The sequence below is a fragment of the Fusarium mangiferae genome (genome assembly GCF_900044065.1).
Source record: "Fusarium mangiferae strain MRC7560 genome assembly, contig: FMAN_scaffold001, whole genome shotgun sequence".
In the NCBI taxonomy this organism is placed as follows: Eukaryota; Fungi; Ascomycota; class Sordariomycetes; order Hypocreales; family Nectriaceae; genus Fusarium; species Fusarium mangiferae.
Genome location: NW_024573921.1, coordinates 3,188,658 through 3,206,075, shown reverse-complemented (window position 1 = coordinate 3,206,075; position 17,418 = coordinate 3,188,658). Strand labels below are relative to the sequence as shown.

General features: G+C 48.7%; 8 protein-coding genes and 1 non-coding gene across 9 annotated transcripts; 7 read left to right on the top strand and 2 right to left on the bottom strand.

Annotated features, from left to right (window-relative positions):
* Positions 1-233: 233 nt before the first annotated feature.
* Positions 234-1,026, top strand: FMAN_01514 (putative 40s ribosomal protein s11.e, cytosolic; the record flags this gene model as incomplete). The annotated part of the gene is made up of 4 exons (XM_041835619.1): positions 234-235; positions 323-498; positions 661-899; positions 958-1,026. Coding segments are annotated over 4 exons (486 nt in total).
* Positions 1,027-1,694: 668 nt separating this feature from the next.
* Positions 1,695-2,668, top strand: FMAN_01513 (uncharacterized protein; the record flags this gene model as incomplete). The annotated part of the gene is made up of 2 exons (XM_041835607.1): positions 1,695-2,183; positions 2,237-2,668. The coding sequence occupies 2 exons, from the start codon at positions 1,695-1,697 to the stop codon at positions 2,666-2,668; spliced, it is 921 nt and encodes a 306-aa protein (XP_041676854.1).
* Positions 2,669-3,119: 451 nt separating this feature from the next.
* tRNA lies at positions 3,120-3,193 on the top strand. Its single transcript has one exon. It is a non-coding gene; the product is annotated as a tRNA-Val (tRNA).
* A 163-nt stretch (positions 3,194-3,356) lies between these two features.
* Positions 3,357-4,804, bottom strand: FMAN_01512 (uncharacterized protein; the record flags this gene model as incomplete). The annotated part of the gene is made up of 2 exons (XM_041835596.1): positions 3,357-4,180; positions 4,228-4,804. 2 exons carry the CDS (start codon positions 4,802-4,804, stop codon positions 3,357-3,359), a joined length of 1,401 nt encoding a protein of 466 aa, XP_041676853.1.
* Positions 4,805-5,341: 537 nt separating this feature from the next.
* On the top strand, positions 5,342-5,930 carry FMAN_01511 (uncharacterized protein; the record flags this gene model as incomplete). The annotated part of the gene is made up of 3 exons (XM_041835585.1): positions 5,342-5,644; positions 5,696-5,819; positions 5,875-5,930. The coding sequence occupies 3 exons, from the start codon at positions 5,342-5,344 to the stop codon at positions 5,928-5,930; spliced, it is 483 nt and encodes a 160-aa protein (XP_041676852.1).
* Positions 5,931-6,180: 250 nt separating this feature from the next.
* Positions 6,181-6,774, top strand: FMAN_01510 (uncharacterized protein; the record flags this gene model as incomplete). The annotated part of the gene is made up of 2 exons (XM_041835574.1): positions 6,181-6,240; positions 6,289-6,774. 2 exons carry the CDS (start codon positions 6,181-6,183, stop codon positions 6,772-6,774), a joined length of 546 nt encoding a protein of 181 aa, XP_041676851.1.
* A 1,144-nt stretch (positions 6,775-7,918) lies between these two features.
* On the top strand, positions 7,919-9,211 carry FMAN_01509 (putative protein kinase ck2 catalytic subunit ck2 alpha-3; the record flags this gene model as incomplete). Its single annotated transcript, XM_041835563.1, has 6 exons — positions 7,919-7,991; positions 8,048-8,089; positions 8,146-8,324; positions 8,382-8,576; positions 8,630-9,049; positions 9,098-9,211. 6 exons carry the CDS (start codon positions 7,919-7,921, stop codon positions 9,209-9,211), a joined length of 1,023 nt encoding a protein of 340 aa, XP_041676850.1.
* A 623-nt stretch (positions 9,212-9,834) lies between these two features.
* On the bottom strand, positions 9,835-12,783 carry FMAN_01508 (uncharacterized protein; the record flags this gene model as incomplete). The annotated part of the gene is made up of 1 exon (XM_041835552.1): positions 9,835-12,783. The coding sequence occupies one exon, from the start codon at positions 12,781-12,783 to the stop codon at positions 9,835-9,837; it is 2,949 nt and encodes a 982-aa protein (XP_041676849.1).
* Positions 12,784-13,415: 632 nt separating this feature from the next.
* Positions 13,416-14,926, top strand: FMAN_01507 (uncharacterized protein; the record flags this gene model as incomplete). Its single annotated transcript, XM_041835541.1, has 2 exons — positions 13,416-13,500; positions 13,551-14,926. 2 exons carry the CDS (start codon positions 13,416-13,418, stop codon positions 14,924-14,926), a joined length of 1,461 nt encoding a protein of 486 aa, XP_041676848.1.
* Positions 14,927-17,418: the final 2,492 nt, after the last annotated feature.

Sequence of the window (17,418 nt, the reverse complement as noted above, 5' to 3'; positions counted from 1 at the left end):
ATTTCGCGCCTCCTCACGTGAGCTTGAGCCACAGCAATTTTTGAGAAGTCACGTGGGCGTCTGGCACCTGCCTCGCGAAAATTACAAGCCCTAATTATCCTTACTAAGGAAGGCACGCAAAAATTGGTGTTATTTTCTCCTTCCGCCTAGCATAGCCAATATCAACCTCGCCTTCACCCAGCTCAACCACACGCCATCTCGTTACGGTACCTGCCCGAGAAGGATAATTCAAGATGTCAGTGACAGTCCAGCCCAACTGCAACGTCGAAGCCGAATGAATACACGATGTCGAAGCCGAATGAGTCGCTAACCTTTGCATCAGGGCGACCGAGTTGACCGTCCAGTCGGAGCGTGCTTTCCAGAAGCAGCCTCACATCTTCCAGAACTCGAAGACCAAGACCAAGAGCACCCGACCGGGCAAGGGTGGCCGACGATGGTACAAGGACGTCGGTCTGGGTTTCCGAACCCCCAAGACCGCCATTGAGGGCAGCTACATCGGTACGTTCGACAGATTTGAGATTCCGGGACTTGGAGGAGCACACGAAGACGAATCTTGCCAAACGACGGGCACATAAACAGCGACATCAATCGACCGTGCTGGGAGGGATTGGCGCAAAGAAAATAAGACGTTGAGCGCATCACTAACATTTGGATCTACAGACAAGAAGTGCCCTTTCACCGGTCTCGTCTCTATCCGTGGCCGTATCTTGACCGGTACCGTCGTTTCCACCAAGATGCACCGCACCATCATCATCCGCCGAGAGTACTTGCATTTCATCCCCAAGTACTCCCGTTACGAGAAGCGACACAAGAACGTTGCCGCTCACGTCTCCCCCGCTTTCCGTGTTCAGGAGGGTGACCAGGTCACCGTTGGCCAGTGCCGACCCCTCAGCAAGACCGTACGTTTTTAAAGAGCGAACGAACTGGTATCAAAGATGGCCGCTAACATGATTCAAGGTCCGCTTCAACGTCCTGCGTGTCCTGCCCCGAACTGGCACGTCCGTTAAGAAGTTCTCCAAGTTTTAAGTCGGGACTTTCTTCTGGCATTTTTTTCGGCGTGATAAGCATCAGGAGAGATGGGAAGTTTCTCCTGAAGGGTCGGGCACCGGATGTTGCGTTGCAAATGATTGTGCTATAGATGCAATCGCGAATAAAAAAGGATTCACGAAGACAATTGTTTTGGGTTGATGGTTCAATCGGGCGTGATATGGCTAGGAAAAGGGTCGTCATGATCTCAAGATTACGTTCATACCTTTGACTATTCGTCGACCAAAAAATGCCAGTGCCGGCCGTGAGGAACTGTTGTTTGACCTATGTGATGCAGTTGTGTCTGTGGTGAAGACTCCAGTTCGCGGTGGATGTAACTGAAGTTTGATGATTAGGTGCCATTTCGCCTGAATAAAAGAAATAGTTATGACAATTATATGAGGAATTCCCATCTGACCCAAGTTCTTGATATTATGATGTCGAACCAGCTGGAATCGTTGGGTCCTATGAATTCAATCTTGCCCGATGAACTACAAAAATTGGAGTTGGTATACAGTGCTTCGTACAGTGCATGGCTGAAATTCTTACCTCCACTTGTCACAGTTGAAGCTATAGTTTTTAGAGTGTCGACTTTGAGCCCAGCTTCAAACTCAATTCAACCCTTTCCCTGTAGATTGGCGCCAGTTTAGAGAAACAAACTTGCTACCATGGGTTGGATATCTTCGGTCCTTGGTACCGACAAGTCGTCAGACCCTCTTTCAAAACTCGATCCAAGCCTTCGCGACTTTCTGGAGAAAGAATCTCCCCTCAAATACCCTTCGAACCAACCTACAAATCCCCCCCGAGCAAATCCGCAGCCCCCAAATGCCAATGCAGCGGCGACACCTACAGAACAACAAAGGCCAGTCGTACCTTCAGCAAGCCTGTATCAAGACGGTCGATATGCCCACCTCTGGAAGAACTACCAACCGCTCGCCGAGATTGAGGCAGAGACGGCAACAGATCATGAGAAGCTAATGAGCGTCTTGGAGGCATACAAGGAACGGAAAGAGGCCATTGGAAAGGCGGCATTGGAAAACTGTGCGGAATACCAAGAAGAGTGGGTGAATTGCATGAAGCACGGAAGCTGGGAGGACCAAATGCAGATGTGTAGGCATCAAGTTCGAAGATTTGAGAGGTGTTATATGATGCAATCAGTATGTTGTCTCTATTCGCTACACTTCGTGGCAATTTTCTAACTTTGTTTTAGCGTTTTCTTCGAGCGTTGGGACATGGGTCAGTGGTAGGCAGATCGCATGAGGTGGAAGAAGATATCCAAATGCACGCCGACACTCTTTATCAGCGAATGATCAAGCACGAGGAGGCAGTCGAGAAGGCTAAGGCAGAAGGACTACCGGTGCCGGTCTTCCAGACAACATTGCCAAAAGCCAAGAAAGATGCGGTTATGCCCACTGAAGAGCTTCAACAACAATGGAAAGAACAGCTTGACAAACTACCGGCTGAGGAACGTGCGGTTGAAGAAGCTGCTCTTCGTGCTGATCTCCAGGCCAAGGCTGAGGTTGCCGGCAGCGTTCAGAAGATTTGGGATACACAGGCGGAGCAGAGGAAACAGAGGCAGGCAGAAGGAACCTCTACATTTGGAGATTACATTGCATCTTTGTTTGGGAAATCTGGGAAATAAAACGGCGAGGCAGGGAAGCAAGTTGTACAATCCTGTATATTATGACAAGCAGACTATGGCATACCTCCCTAGCTGCATGACTCAATGTAAAACTACATGAATAAATGTATCAATATGATGAATGCTTTTTTGGTTATTGTTTATTTTGATCTCTTATCAATCCAGTATCCCGCATGATTTCCGCGTTAAACCTAAAGCATGGACTGCAATGTTTGTTCGTAATCAATGCGGCGCCACTATAGTATGTACATGCCCTATGGGTACGTAAGATACCTCAGTTTACTTAAGAAGACTACCCATAAGGTACCTACATATAAACCACTTTACTCTGTTCTTGTACCCCAGCTTTGAAATTAAACCTCATGCTACCCTAGAGCATGAGAATAGACCTGGCAAATGTGTGTAACATGAGCTTGGTCTCGCAGACTTCTTGGTATAAGCTAAGTAGCACGGTTCCGTGGTCTAGTTGGTTATGGCATCTCGTTAACACCGAGAAGGTCCCCGGTTCGATCCCGGGCGGAACCACACTTTTTGCTACTTCTTGTTCTTAAAGCTTTATTTTATATTCTACTAGAACACACCAGTAACATACCCTAGGTAGTAAGTAAGTAACTTGATGCTTAGTTTTCATTTTCATATTCACTTCTATTGTCTTTACAGCATACTAAAAAGTTATGACAGAACGAATCTACCTATTCTTGACCTTCATCCACCCACTTGTTCCCCGACGCGGAGAATTCTTATCGCTACCTAGCAAGTCCTTGCTGGGCTGATTCGTATCAACAACCTCTTCAACTTTCCAAGCATCATCATCCAGAACTTCCCAGTCAGGAGCAGGTGCCTCACTGAGCAGCTTCTTCTTCAGCTTGTCGGCCAATTTGATCGGACCGGGAAGCTTGAACGTCTTACTGAACTCGGTGCCTTCAGCTCCGCCGAGGTAGTAGAAAGTTGTGCCGTGGGAATATTGTCCCATGCGGCTGGCATGGGTATCAGCATCATTCTTAGATGCGATCGGGTCCTTTTTGTTAGATGAAGAAGGATAGATGTTTCCACCAACATTTTGGTGGTTTGTGAGGAGATCGTGTAAATTGCGGCCCATATTGCAAATGTCCTCAAAGTGAGTCCTATCACCTATCGAAACACCTTGTGTACTGCAAGCCCAGGCGATGTTGTAGGCGAGCAGAGTCACACCTTCTATGAAATATGAGAACGTTGCTGGATCTTCCTTGGCCAACAGCGCTGGTGGCTTGTCAATAAAAAGAGGCCTTGGACGTGAAAGACGCTGGGACTCTGTGTCTCCGGAGTGAGAAGGATTCCCTACTCCTGCCTGACTAGGAAATACTGAGTCCCCAGATCTGTAAGAGGCAGAGAGATTGAAGATAGTGGGCCGTGGGTAGTCGCGATGAGGAAGGGTAATTGCCGCAGGCAGACGGATTGAAAGATAGTGTGATACGAGCATAAGGATATGACAAATGTGGCTGAGAGATGTCGAAATCATCTCCGGTGTTGATGCTATAAAGGAGTTAGTGCATAGTCGAAATAGTCGCGGGAGAGCCTACAGTTCATTGTGGCCAAATCAACAACGGGGATTCCGCCAAGGTAATACTCATATTTGCCAGTAGAGCCTTCTTTAACACGTTCAAGTCCATATAGTCGGGCTGCCTCCATGCAAAGAAAAGATCGTGTACGAGCCATATCGCCAGCGCTGCGAGACCACTTATACTTGAGTCTTCCAATGTCCGTTTCTATGTCCTTTTGCTGTTTCACTCTGCGCTCAACAAGGCCGCCAGATACAGCTGCAATATCCGACTTGCGACGAGAGAGCGCAGCTTTCCGGGCCTGGATCTCCTCTCTGGCAGCTTTGATGTCATTTCTGAGCTTATGGGCAGCGGCCAAAATCTGGGTCGTCCTAACCTCAGCCGTTCGTTGTTGCGCCTTTAGTGATTCTCTATGAAACTTGTTTGGGGTGCTCGTCTCATCTAATAGTTCGTTTATTTCGTTTTGGAGACTCTCATTTTGCAGGAGAAGTTCCACATTGCTTATGCGGCCATCAAGAAGAGAGTTCCTGGCGTCCACGGTGCAGAGAAAAGGAAGACGCTCTGGGTCATGAATGCGATGACAGATATCGCAGTCCATACTGGCTTTGTATCTTTGCCACTTGCGTTAAGGCAGTTGTTGCTATCTGTTGATCAAAGAAGACCAAGGGAAGCACGTTCAGCCTTCCGGTAATAAAACAGGAGAGGCGGGGCGCATCTTCGTAAGCCCGAGATAAGCGGTTGAAAGTGAAAGTGAAAGCCAGATGACTTGTAGGTTTTGAGGTTGAAGATGGGAGTCACGAGTCGAGCAATGATAGTGACAATGTTGTGGCGCATGAACGTAAGCCACACAGGCAGCCAACCAAAATGATGCAGGAACACCCACACTTCAAGACTTCCTGTTAGTGAGCAAGTATATTTAATTCAAGTGCCTTAACTTCACCATTTACTTGTCGGGAAATAATCTCCCTTCACTGAGCTCAGTAAGCTTTGACAGCCCGTGCAATCACCACTTTGTGGAATACAAGATTCAAGACAGTTGATCAGGCTGCTCACTCGAAAGTGCTGCACGTTCCTAACAGACACCCCTGTTGCTTGGCCGACAACACCCCTGGCGATTGAACGCGAAATGCCCAACATGGATACAGCACTTCCACTACAACAAGACGGCGAGAATCGTCACAGTCAAGACGATATCAAACCCACTGTCCCTGCTCCTGAGGAATCAAACATGAGCAGCATCCAGAGACACCCGCACGCTAATAGAAGGACACCCGAACCTCAAGATGATCGACAACCCAACAATTCTGATCCGCCAGATACCCCTGGTGTTTTAGAACCATTTAACTGGGATGAGTTTGAAGCGCGTTATGAGGCTGCTTTGCAAGAGGCAGATGAGCGGGAGCGGGAGATCCTGAAGGAGGCGGATGCTCTCTCAAAGGTGAGTTCTTTTGAGCAATGATGCAGACTGATGAAACTAACGTTTGGGGAGTACTTCAAAATCTGGGCTGCGTCTGCGTCTACGCATGATGATGAGCGGGCAGCGAAGCGCCTGCAAACACGACGACGCTTTGTGAATCTCGCTGAAGACAAAATGGAACGGAAACAACAGCATTGTGAGCCCGACGTGCTTTTTATCCCACCCTTGGACCAAATATTGACGCTTTACAGATGATCAAGTTGTGAGGGCCTTTGAGAGTGCTCTGGCACTTCTCAAGTCCCAGTGAGCTATCTATGGGCTCCGAGTTGATGGCGGAAGCTTCAACCGGCTCCATCATCAAACTTTTGGACTGTCTTCACACAACATACTTTGCTTACCAAAACGCTAGCCAGGCTGCAGCACATATTTATCTCTTTCACACCGGATCAAATTGATGTTGGTGCATTGGCACGTGACATAATTTCGGCCTGGACGCGTCCTCCCTCAATCTCGCCAAATCGCAAATCATGCCTGATCTCGCATTAAAAAACCAAGACATGCCGCAATCAAATAATGGAAGTACAACAAATGCGCATGTAATACCGAACATTTTCACCGTACGTTACCCAAATACACGCAGTTTGATACTGTACTGACATTTCTAGGGTGATCTTGTTGCTTTCCACGAATCCCATTTCTCGCACACAGCCGTCGCCGCCTTCGGATCTGAATTCCTAGACTCGCCCTCCCAGGATCAAACTCAAGATGAGGCCGTCGATGACACCTGGGAGGAGGATGACGATAGCCTGGGCTATTATCCGGATGGTGTGAAAAGGACCTTGACGGATGCGCAAATCGAGATATTTCGACATTCAGAACTCGAAACTCTGCGCAAAGAGAAAGAAAGAGCGAAACATCTGCGTTCAAAAGAAACAGCGCCATCGAGCGAGGTCATGGATTTGAGTGATGCTACCCATATCTCCACGCAAACTAAAACCACGACTCCCCCATTACCCACTTCTTTCCAGAGTAATAAGAAACGGAAGAAGAAGAAAGGTCTTCAGCGCCCTCGCCCCGAACCGAAACCAGACTTGCGCAAACGAACCTGGGACGTTGTGGACAAGGGCTTGGACTCGCTAGAGTACGACTGAGCATGTTCCCTAGATGTACGGGGAATACTGCTTTTGGACTTTCGAACGTTGCCCACCAAGAAATTTCGATTGTGAGTTGATTCTGCCTACAGTGTGTTTGAACCTCATTATGATGAAAACCCTTGTATCGTCATCCTTAGTCGGATCGGGGCTGGAGGTGGACGAAGTATCGGCTCCCGCTGATATTGACACCTCTACAGCCCTGAAATGCCGAGCAATTAATCTTCTCTCTGAGAAATGAGACTTTTATTCGTGTTCTTCCTAGCAAGCAGTTTGTTTATGATGCTAACCATCATTGTGGTGTAGCATGCGGTGAATTGGGCCAGTTTGACAAGTTTCACAACTCAGCTTGTATATATTATATGTCTTTCGGCGACCAATTAACAGATGAGGTAGGCGCTTTGTCTCCGGTAGATAGCAAGCCATGTATTTTGTTCGAGGCCTGTTCGTGATGCACGCGTGTTTGTTGAGTGCCAATATTGAATTCATATTGTAATCTGGTCTTAGAAGAAATGGAAATAGGTAAATTCGCGAACAACATAACTCTAGGAGATGGGTTCACAAATAATATCGACCTACCTTAGACTCAGTTTCCTTGAGCATAAAATAATGACATTTGCTTAGATGGTGACAAGATGTTAATTAAAGAACACTGATTAATAGACTTAGCCCTTTGGCCTTGGATAGACTGTATAGGTTAGTAGTCCATAGTCCATAGTCAATAAGAAGTGAATGCGAGAAACAGCCATGGCGCCTCCACAGGCCACTGTCTATTTGCCTTGGGATGGATTTGGATGTACTCGTGCCCATTCGACAGTGTTATCGCGGAGCGGCCGATAAGCGCCACAGCGAATCACAGTCCAGCCCGCCCGCCAAAATAACGGGGCAAATCTGGGCTGGGCTGGACCCGACCTGAAATGCCATCCCACCTTGATTTTGCAAACCAAGTCAAAGCAGGTCCAGCCTCTCCTCTTCAGCCTCTTAGACTAGAGAGACCTTGGGTTGGGCTAGATTAGATATACGAGTACCTCGGCCTTAACCTCTCATCTTCAGCATCTCTATCGCTCCGTCCGTCATCGACGCCCCGCGACACCATCTTCTTCCACCGCCAGCGTCGCCTCCCTGCGACGGTCTCGCTCTCATCATGGCGCGCGTCTACGCCGATGTCAACCAGAGCATGCCCCGCAGTTACTGGGACTACGACAGTGTTAACATCAGTATGCCCTCACCCCACGTGAGAACTCCCTTGACAACAAAGCTGATAACTATGTAGGCTGGGGTGCCCTAGAAAACTACGAGGTCGTCAGAAAGATCGGTATGTCGTCGTCGTCCATTTCGTTGCTTGGTTATTGACCCCTTGTGCCTCTGTAGGTCGTGGAAAGTACTCTGAAGTCTTCGAAGGCATCAATGTCGTCAACTACCAGAAATGCGTCGTCAAGGTCCTAAAGCCCGTTAAGAAGAAGAAGATCAAGCGCGAGATCAAGATCCTCCAGAATTTGGCCGGAGGTCCCAATGTTGTTGCCTTGCTTGACGTTGTTCGGGATGCGCAGGTTGGTGCCAACCTTCTCAATGTCCATCGCAATATGGAACTGACCAACGGCAAATAGAGTAAGACGCCGTCCCTCATTTTCGAGCACGTCAACAATACCGATTTCCGAAGCCTCTACCCCAAGTTCAATGACATCGATGTTCGGTTTTACATCTTTGAGCTCCTCAAGGCTTTGGACTTCTGCCACAGCAAGGGTATTATGCATCGAGATGTTAAGCCTCATAACGTTATGATCGATCATGAGAACCGAAAGGTTGGTCAACCTGGCATCATACCTCTGACGTAGAGCTTACTGACTGTTTTCAGTTGCGTCTCATCGATTGGGGCCTGGCCGAATTTTATCACCCCGGTACCGAATACAACGTTCGTGTGGCCTCTCGCTATTTTAAGGGTCCAGAACTTTTGGTCGATTTCCAGGAGTACGATTACAGTCTCGACATGTGGAGCCTGGGAGCTATGTTCGCTTCCATGATCTTCCGAAAGGAGCCTTTCTTCCATGGCAACAGTAACTCTGACCAGCTTGTGAAGATTGCAAAGGTTCTTGGTACTGATGATCTGTTTGACTACATTGATAAGTACGAAATCGAACTGGATGCACAATATGACGACATTCTGGGACGATTCCAGAAGAAGCCATGGCATAGCTTCGTCACCTCGGAAAATCAGCGATTTGTTTCTAATGAGGCCATCGATTTCCTTGATAAGCTACTGCGATACGACCACCAGGTTTGTTCATAGCTCCAACATCTCCTGTCTGATCTAACAATTGTATAGGAGCGTTTGACCGCTAAAGAGGCGCAAGCGCACCCCTACTTCAACCCCGTCCGTGATCCCGAGGTTTTCAAGCAACACCTTGCAGCTGCTAATGGCGCTGCCAACAAATCTTGAGAGGGCTCGGAGTCGTAGCTCTCCAACACTCATCATCTCTGGCGATCCATCTCGTGGCAACCCTTAACCATGATACCCTGGACTGGCGGTCACTGCTTTCCTTTGTCGGTTCTCCATCCCTGATAGGATACACCTGTATTGGGAAGAGAATATCTCAGCCGGATCCGTCTCGATCCTTTCCGCCGTGAAAGCGCGCCGACTCAGTGGCTCTGTGAGATGGATTTCATGAGAATGGGGCTGTATTGAGAATATCCTACAGCCTTAGCATGACGTATGATTCAGACGGTTCGGTGTAGTGAGGAGAAGCTCGCGCGACATGCCGCATCATCTCGGATGTTGTTACAGGGGCGATGTGGAATGAGAACAATGTGGTTTCGGCGTTCTAGGTTCTGGGGGTTATGGCAGGTTGAGATCGAGGGCTAATCTAATCACCAACACTCCTAACCTTTTTTTTATTAGCTTTGTAGTTGGACGTCTTCATGCTTTTGGGTCAGCTTTTCTCGAGTAGCGTAAGCATCAAATGAAACCACAGCGCTATGTTTGCTTGTCGTATATTGATCCCTACAACGTTTTATCTTCTATGGTCTTTTCTACCAAGTAATCTGCGAGACCAGAACAGCCATTTATATACAAGAGAAGCAAAAGTCTCGGCCACATTGATAACCATCTATACCGCAGGTTCGTACCGTGCCCCCCGGTGTCTTGACAGTGTTGATAGGACTGGACATCTCATGGAAACGCTTTCTACTGGGTGTCCGTTGGACTTCTCTGGTAAGGGCACTTGCTCGCCAAATCCTCTTCGTTGAAGGACGGACGCTTGCTGTCTTTGATGTTGATTTGACTCTGCGCGCTAACTCATCCCGAGACTCACCGGTGTCTGATTCCGAATCCGACACAAATGAGAGGAGGGATCGGCGTGATGATGGTGCACGAGTAGTACGAATGGAAGCATGACGAGGGGTGTGTGGTTTTTGAGAGCTTGAAGGGGGTTCTGTGAAGGGAGTCCTGGTATCTTTCGGCTTCCGTGGTGTCGATACCCCTTGAACCGTGGTATCTCGAGGCAATTCGGGGAGAGATTCGTCATCATGTACAGCATCGTCTTGAGGAGGCGCATAATCAGACGAGTTGTCATTAAGACGAGGCCCACTCTCATCTGTTAGATCGCTATAGTTGGATGGTTCTTCAACATGGATGGGCGAGGAAGGACTAGCGGTAGATGATTGCTCGTTTCTGACGGTTATAACGGTCCCCGGTGCCCCCATAGGCCCATCCAGAAATGTGTTTCGTTCCTGCAATAGCCCGGATGCCGTAAGAGGTACTGGTAGTTCCTCTTGGTCATCTGAAACATCCTCATCGAGTTCTGTTGATTTGTATGTGCTGTTACTGGACTTTTTGAGCCTTTCCCGGGACCGCCGAAGCTTAATGGTTTCGTCTGAAGTTGTACCTTGTGGTCTGTAAGACACTGGGCTCTTGGGTTTTGTCTTGAGAAGCCACTTGAGTTCGCTCGTTAGATGATGTGTCATGGGACGTTCTTCAGTCTCTGTATCATCATTATCCGATTTTGTTAGGGTTTCTTCATCGCGATCCGGACAACCATGGATCCTCGTACCGTAGGTCGAGTGATCTTTGAACTCAGTTTCAATATCGGGATTCGCAGGATCTGGCTTCTTTGGCGCTCCAGTATCATGGTGTTGAAGCGCCGTGGGGCCCCTTGTTATGCCCTTCGTACTGGAAACAGTATTATTGTTTTGAGCCTTGCGGGTTGAGCCTTTGGGTCTTCCCCGCTTGCGCTTAAGAGGCTCTATAGTCTGGTCCTGCATATCCCCAACTGTAGACTCAACTATGGGCGCTGCTCTTTGGTTGGGCTTTGGTGACCTCGCAACATGGACAATGAGATCTGCGCTTCGAATTCGATCATTTGTTGGCACGAGTGGCGATAAAGGCTTTCGGGTTTCTAGATGGCGTTTTGGTGCTCGGATCCTCGAAAGAACAAGAGGAGCTTCGTCGTCTGAAAGCTCCATGCTAGGAACGGGAGGTACATCAGAAGCATAGAGTTTGTCGTTTACCACCTTGCGCTCCGGTGCCTCAGGGGCACTGCTATTGAAAGGAGTCGCGGTGTCCTGTGAATCTGGTATAACCTGCCTTTGGGAGGTTATCCCCCTTTCGAGGGCTATTGTTCCCAGCGCATTATCTTGAGGCTCCTCCGAGGACGAGGCACACTCATCACCAACATGATCAACGCTCTCGAAGTCTTTGCGAATGGCTGGATCAGCCTTGTATAGCTCCACTCTCAACCTCTGGCCTGATTTCTGCCATTCTTTGGCGTCGTCCCATGAGATCTTGCCCATATACTCAGTTTGTTTCCTCGCTCGGCCAGACCGTCTCCGACCAGAATTTTCTTCTTCGTCGTTCTGCTGGGGCACTTTCACAGCATTTCCATTGGTTTCTTCCAGTGCCCCTTGTGAATGCCGATGAACCTCGCCCTTCGCGGGTGATTCTTTTGATGGGAGGACAAGACTTGCCTCAGGGGTCGACGCTACCTCAGTAGTCTCAGAGAACATCAAATCATCGTCTTCGTCGGTATCATTTATCGTTCTATCAGGGGCGAGATCTTCCTGATTATCGCGTGGCTGTTCCTCAGACGTGGATTTGTGATGGTCGTCTGCAACTGCCCCCTCTTCCGTACGAGAGCTGCTGGGGTGTCTGCACATCGCCTGCTTGGAGGATGCTTTCATAGAGCCAGCCCGCTTTGTCTTCTTGGCCTGGTTACGACCCCAAATCGACGTCTGTCCGTTGTGAGAAGGGAAGTCGTATCTGCCTCCGGTAAACCAAGGTCCTGGCATACTCGGTGGCATGTTAAAATATGGAGGAATATCGTCCCGACCCCAGGCTTGCATGGGAAACCCGTACATTCCTCCCCAGGGCCCAAATCCTGGAGTTGGCCCGAACCCAACTGACGAACCTTGTCCATAGGATGGAGGACCAAAGTGAGATTCGCTGGTTTGCAACACGGCGTTATTATTTTGTGAGGGATCCATGATCGTATCTATATCAGTTTGTAGTGCTTCTTGAGACACTTCGCTGTGAGTCCTTTGGCTTGTCGGCGCGCCTTGTTCTGCAAACGTTGGTTCTTGGTTGTTCTGATTGTCGCTCTGAGAATGCTGCACTCGTTTGACTGGTTCTTCGCTATCGGAATATCCATCCGTAAGGTCCTCGAGCAGAACTCCTTCATCTTCGTCGATGTTACTGTCGCCCTCCATCCATAGTCCTTCAACATCTCCCTCATCTCTCATGTTACGCAAATGACCGTTGTTAACCACAATTTCTCCAGTGTTCATGTCGATTTCGTCGCCAATACCCTCAAAGTCCCGGCTGTATTTTTCGATAATATGAGCCATCGTGGCTTGCAGTTTATGGTCAGCATTTGCCCGCTTGAGCGCAAGCTGAATATCAGGGTCTCGACGCATCCTAATCTCTTGAGGATGTGAGGCAAGTTCGTCATCGTCACTTTCATCTTGAACCTCTTTATGAGGTGAAGAGCCCCGTCGCCTTTTCTTTGTCGGTGGCTCCATATGATCGTAACAAGCCCTGAGGAATCTTTGTCGGCATTAAATCATGCATGATTTGGTGACATATTCTTTATGAGGATGCATGGTAGCCCTCCATTTGATGGCTCCTGAATTCTTTGATGACGATGTCTCGTTGGAGGAGCAACTGAAGGGTCTAGACGCGCCGTGACGCGTAAAGTGCTTGGATCCATGTGGATCTTATCGATCAATTTGGCGGGGTTAAGTCCTGGCTACTCCGTACTCCATACAGTCCATCCTCATATGGACGCTATCGACCTTTGATAGCTTCATGTGACCTTATGAAATAATATGAAAGCCAGGCTTAGTTGTGATAGCTCTTTATTTGCAGTTAGCTTTTTTTTTTTACTTGTTGTGCAATGAAGTTATTAGTAGCTTTGGTATTCTAAGTTTCTCCCTATGATTCCGTACCCTGTGATCAACTGCGCATTGGCTCATGGCTCCCAGTGCTAAACATAACCCGACGTCACCGCTAAGACATCCACCACACTTTACTTTGTCACTTCTTTACTTTCTCTGCCTTTCCCACCAACGACACGGCACGCTTTCTTCAAAGCTCTGTACAGCGCATTCGTCCAGCAGCCGGTCTCGAACCATGCCTGCTCGTTAACCCAAGTATGAACTGCCAGAAATGCCGCCAGCCTCTTAGGCTGGACGGATCCCTCGAGGACCTCAACCCAGCCGCCTACGATGTGCTCGTTTGTATGTGGCCTGATCCTTTTTCTGCGCATGTATCTGACCTTGCTCTCCAGCATCTACATCTCCCCAGACCCTCAAGAAATCAACTGTGACGAGCCCACCGATTACGCAACCACAAGAGCAAGCGCGCAAGTCTCTATACGAAACAGTTTCAAGAAATACCGGGCCACCGACGTTCAAGCGCAACCATGGAGGGCATCCCCGCGATTCCTCTATGTCTTTTGTTTTGTTGTCAGAGTCCCAAATGACTCACCCGAGTCAGCCTACAGAGTCTCCCGCTATGCCAACACCACTGCGCCGCGCCAGCTCTGCCAGAAGTAATGGGGATAACGTCGACGCGCCAGTTGGAAACGAGATGGATAGGGTCAACCGACTTTTCGAAATTCTATCTGCGCGATCCGATATCGACCACCCTATCTGCGTTGAATGTACGGAAATGCTTGTTGAGGGCCTACAGAAGAAGCTAGAGGTTGCTTCACGCGAAAGAGACGCCTATGTTAAACACCTGAAGGAGGCGAAAGCAAACAAGCCAAGCGAAGAAGATATGAAAGCTCAAGAGGAAGCGCTGAGAAAAGCTGAGCAGGACAGAGCAACAGCTATGGAAGAGCTGAAAAAGCTGGAGTCGGAAAAGACTTCCTTAGATGAGGAACTTGTAGCTCTTGAGGAGGAGTCGCGACAACTAGACAAAGAGGAGGAGAAGTTCTGGAGGGAACGAAACGAGTTTGCCACCAAGATGTGTGAATTCCAGGCGGAAAAGGACAGCATCAACGCCAAGTACAGCAACGACTCCCAGCTCCTAGAAAAGCTGCAGCGATCTAACGTATATAATGACACCTTTTGTATCAGCCACGATGGGAGCTTTGCGACGATCAACGGTCTTCGGCTTGGCCGTCTCTCCAACAAACCGGTAGATTGGCCAGAAATCAACGCCGCATGGGGACACGCGCTGCTACTCTTGGTGACTGTTGCGGACAAACTTTCCTACAGATTTGATGGATATGACCCGCAGCCTATGGGAAGCACCTCAAGAATCATCCGATACGAAGTACCAAGCCCTTCTTCCAGTCGAATAGGCAGTCGTGCTGTCAATGCCCCCCCAAAGAAGCATGTACTCGAGTTGTACAGCTCTGGAGATATGCCTCTAGGATTAACCTTCATGCACCGACGCTTTGATAACGCCATGGTTGGGTTTTTGGAGCTTGTGCGACAGCTGGGCGCGTATGTGCATAGGCAAACAGAAGCAACTGGTACACCTCTTAGCTTGCCATATAAGATTGACGGCGACAAGATTGGGGATGTCAGCATCAAACTCGGCATTGCGCAAGATGACGGATGGACGAAGGCGTGCAAGCTGACATTGACCTGTTGTAAGTTTCTGCTCGCGCACGCCAGCAACGTCACCTCCAACGCAAGGAACGGTGGGAACTGAATAGTTCTGTCACTAGTTGATTGAAGGAACTTGGGGTTCTCTGATTGGGGCTCTCTTGTGTCTCCCTTGCCTCTGTACTAAAAGTGGTGGAGTTTTGGACAAGTTGGACGGCGTAATAGGGTGGAAATTCTGCCGTATAGAATCATTTGGCATAATGAATAGCAGTGAGCTGACAATAATTTTTGCGTGACTGACTCGTTTCTGAAAGAGCGCAAACGTTGAAATTGTTTGTTCCGGCCCGTATCAAACGAGAGTGGTTGGTGCCTTCTGCTAAGGTAGTCACCCGCTGCTGGCACGTCTGCTTTGTGTATAAGTAGAGGTTCAATGTTCACTCTGCGCATAACTCAGGTAAGGACCTACTAGGTCTAGGCATGCCTCCTTATTGTGCTCTTATTGTGCTTGTTCAATAACTACATTAGCACTTGGCAAGAGATCAAGCCAAACCAGGAGCTCAGGGAGTTACTTATTCTTCGGGATTCACGTTCTCGCTGCACTTCTCCTTTCAAACTTTCACATACACAACAATTGCCAACTTCATCAACCTGAAGCATCCTCTACCAAGCACTCAAAAATGGGCAGTTGTGCTCACTGTGGCAAGGCTTCAACCGTGGGGTGCTCTCATTGTGTGGGAGCTCCAGAATACGACGACGGAGATGCTGTCACTACCTTCTGGTGCAGCCCTGAATGCCGGGCAGCTCACGAACCAACTCATCAAGAGTCTTGCTACAACCTGCAACGACGCAAAACTCTTTTACGTACAGCAAAGCTACTCAAAGCAGCACTTTTGGCGTACAAGGAGGTTGTATACGACATTCATGTGACAAGAATCTCACACGACAAGGACAACGGAACTCTAGTCCTCACACACAAACCGAACAGAATTGAGCGCCATCCGTTCCCGAGCCACCTCACGAGTATTGAAGAACACAAACAAGCTGCTCTTCTAGTAAACCAGTGCACCATGTCGATTTCTCTACTTGGTCCGATGGCCAGGGGTCTCTTGGCCGGTAGGTCAGGCCGTTTATTGGGATCCAGGGGTCATCCTGCTAACAATTATTGATTAGGAATTGTCTCTCGAATGGATGTCGCCGTCGTTGAGATTCAGAATCCTCCCCTCACTATCAAATTTCATCCCCCTGATGGCATCATGACAGACAGGAAGTTCCATATCATTATTGAAGCTACGTTGGACTCATCCGGGGAACGATGGCTGATCGACGTCACAGGCTGTCAGTATGGCTTCCGGGATATTCTGCTTCCCCTTGAGAAGTACATTGCACAGAACAACTGCTCTTCGTATGAGCTGTTACAGCCTTACGGTCACACTGAAACCACCGACCAGGACGAGCTTCCACGCTCACCTTTGATCATACTCACGAGAGGGCCCAGTGAACAACAGTTGGCAGACATTGAGATCGAGAAAGGTTATCGCCGACACTTCGCCGCTCTAGTTCGCGCAATAGTTAATCAGGGATTGACTCAGGGGTCTGACGCTCAATTTGCAGCCACTCTCGATGAATTGGTCCGCAGAGTGATCACATACATGTCAAGTTATCAACCTCAGACGGGGGCATACCAGGAGAGGTACTGAGCGCTCTCTACTGGCTTGCTCGGATCCAGATGGGCCTGCGGGAACACAGAGGACTAGTTCCGATGGTTGGCTGCATAAGTAAGGTAGCCCAAGGCTTACTGCGGGGCATTTTGGAAGGCGGTGCAACCTCGTGGATGGTAGCCTACTTCTGCACGTAACCAAGAATTGAGAGGTGATTCTTTTCTCAATGAGTCGAAAGCGATTTGCTTATTTCAGAAATAAATATCGGTGTGAACTGGGACAGCGACCTCAGGTCAAGGTGCGAAAAACGCCCAATCGTCTCAAGGTCTACTAAATAGTCCCTAGAGTAAATGAGCTGTTTGGTGGAGTAATGATCTGGGAGCTTATGTACCCTCATTACCCTCACAATAGCTTCACGCTATAAATCCCCACACATCAAACGACAGATCCACTTTTGACCTCTAGCAAAGCCGTTTAAGGCTGCGTAGGGCTGTGCTGCAGCTGGCATGCCCAGTATCTCCACATCACTGCAAGTGCTAAACCCAGGGAGCAGGAAAATAGGTAGATATTGAGAGAGGATGCCAAAATAAACTCGTCAGAGGCCCCCCTAAGCTTGGTAATTTAAGCAAACTTGCCTCATTCTTTCCATCATCTGGGATTGATGTCCTAGGGTTTCTTGCCTCTCTATAGGCTACTCCAGAACTGTGTTACACTTGCTCAAGGCAAACAGCACGGGGCTTGAAACTAGGCGTTGCTGCCTTGACTGGTACCATAGCCAATGATGGCGAAACTTCTTGATTGGGTGAACTGTCTCTCAATTTCGTGATAGGCCAGTCTCAGCTTACACAGCTTTGTCAATTGCTCTATAAAGTAGACAGGATGGTCACCTTTTCTTTCCTAGTCGGCTCATTCTCTCACCTTCAGACCCTCTTGACATAAC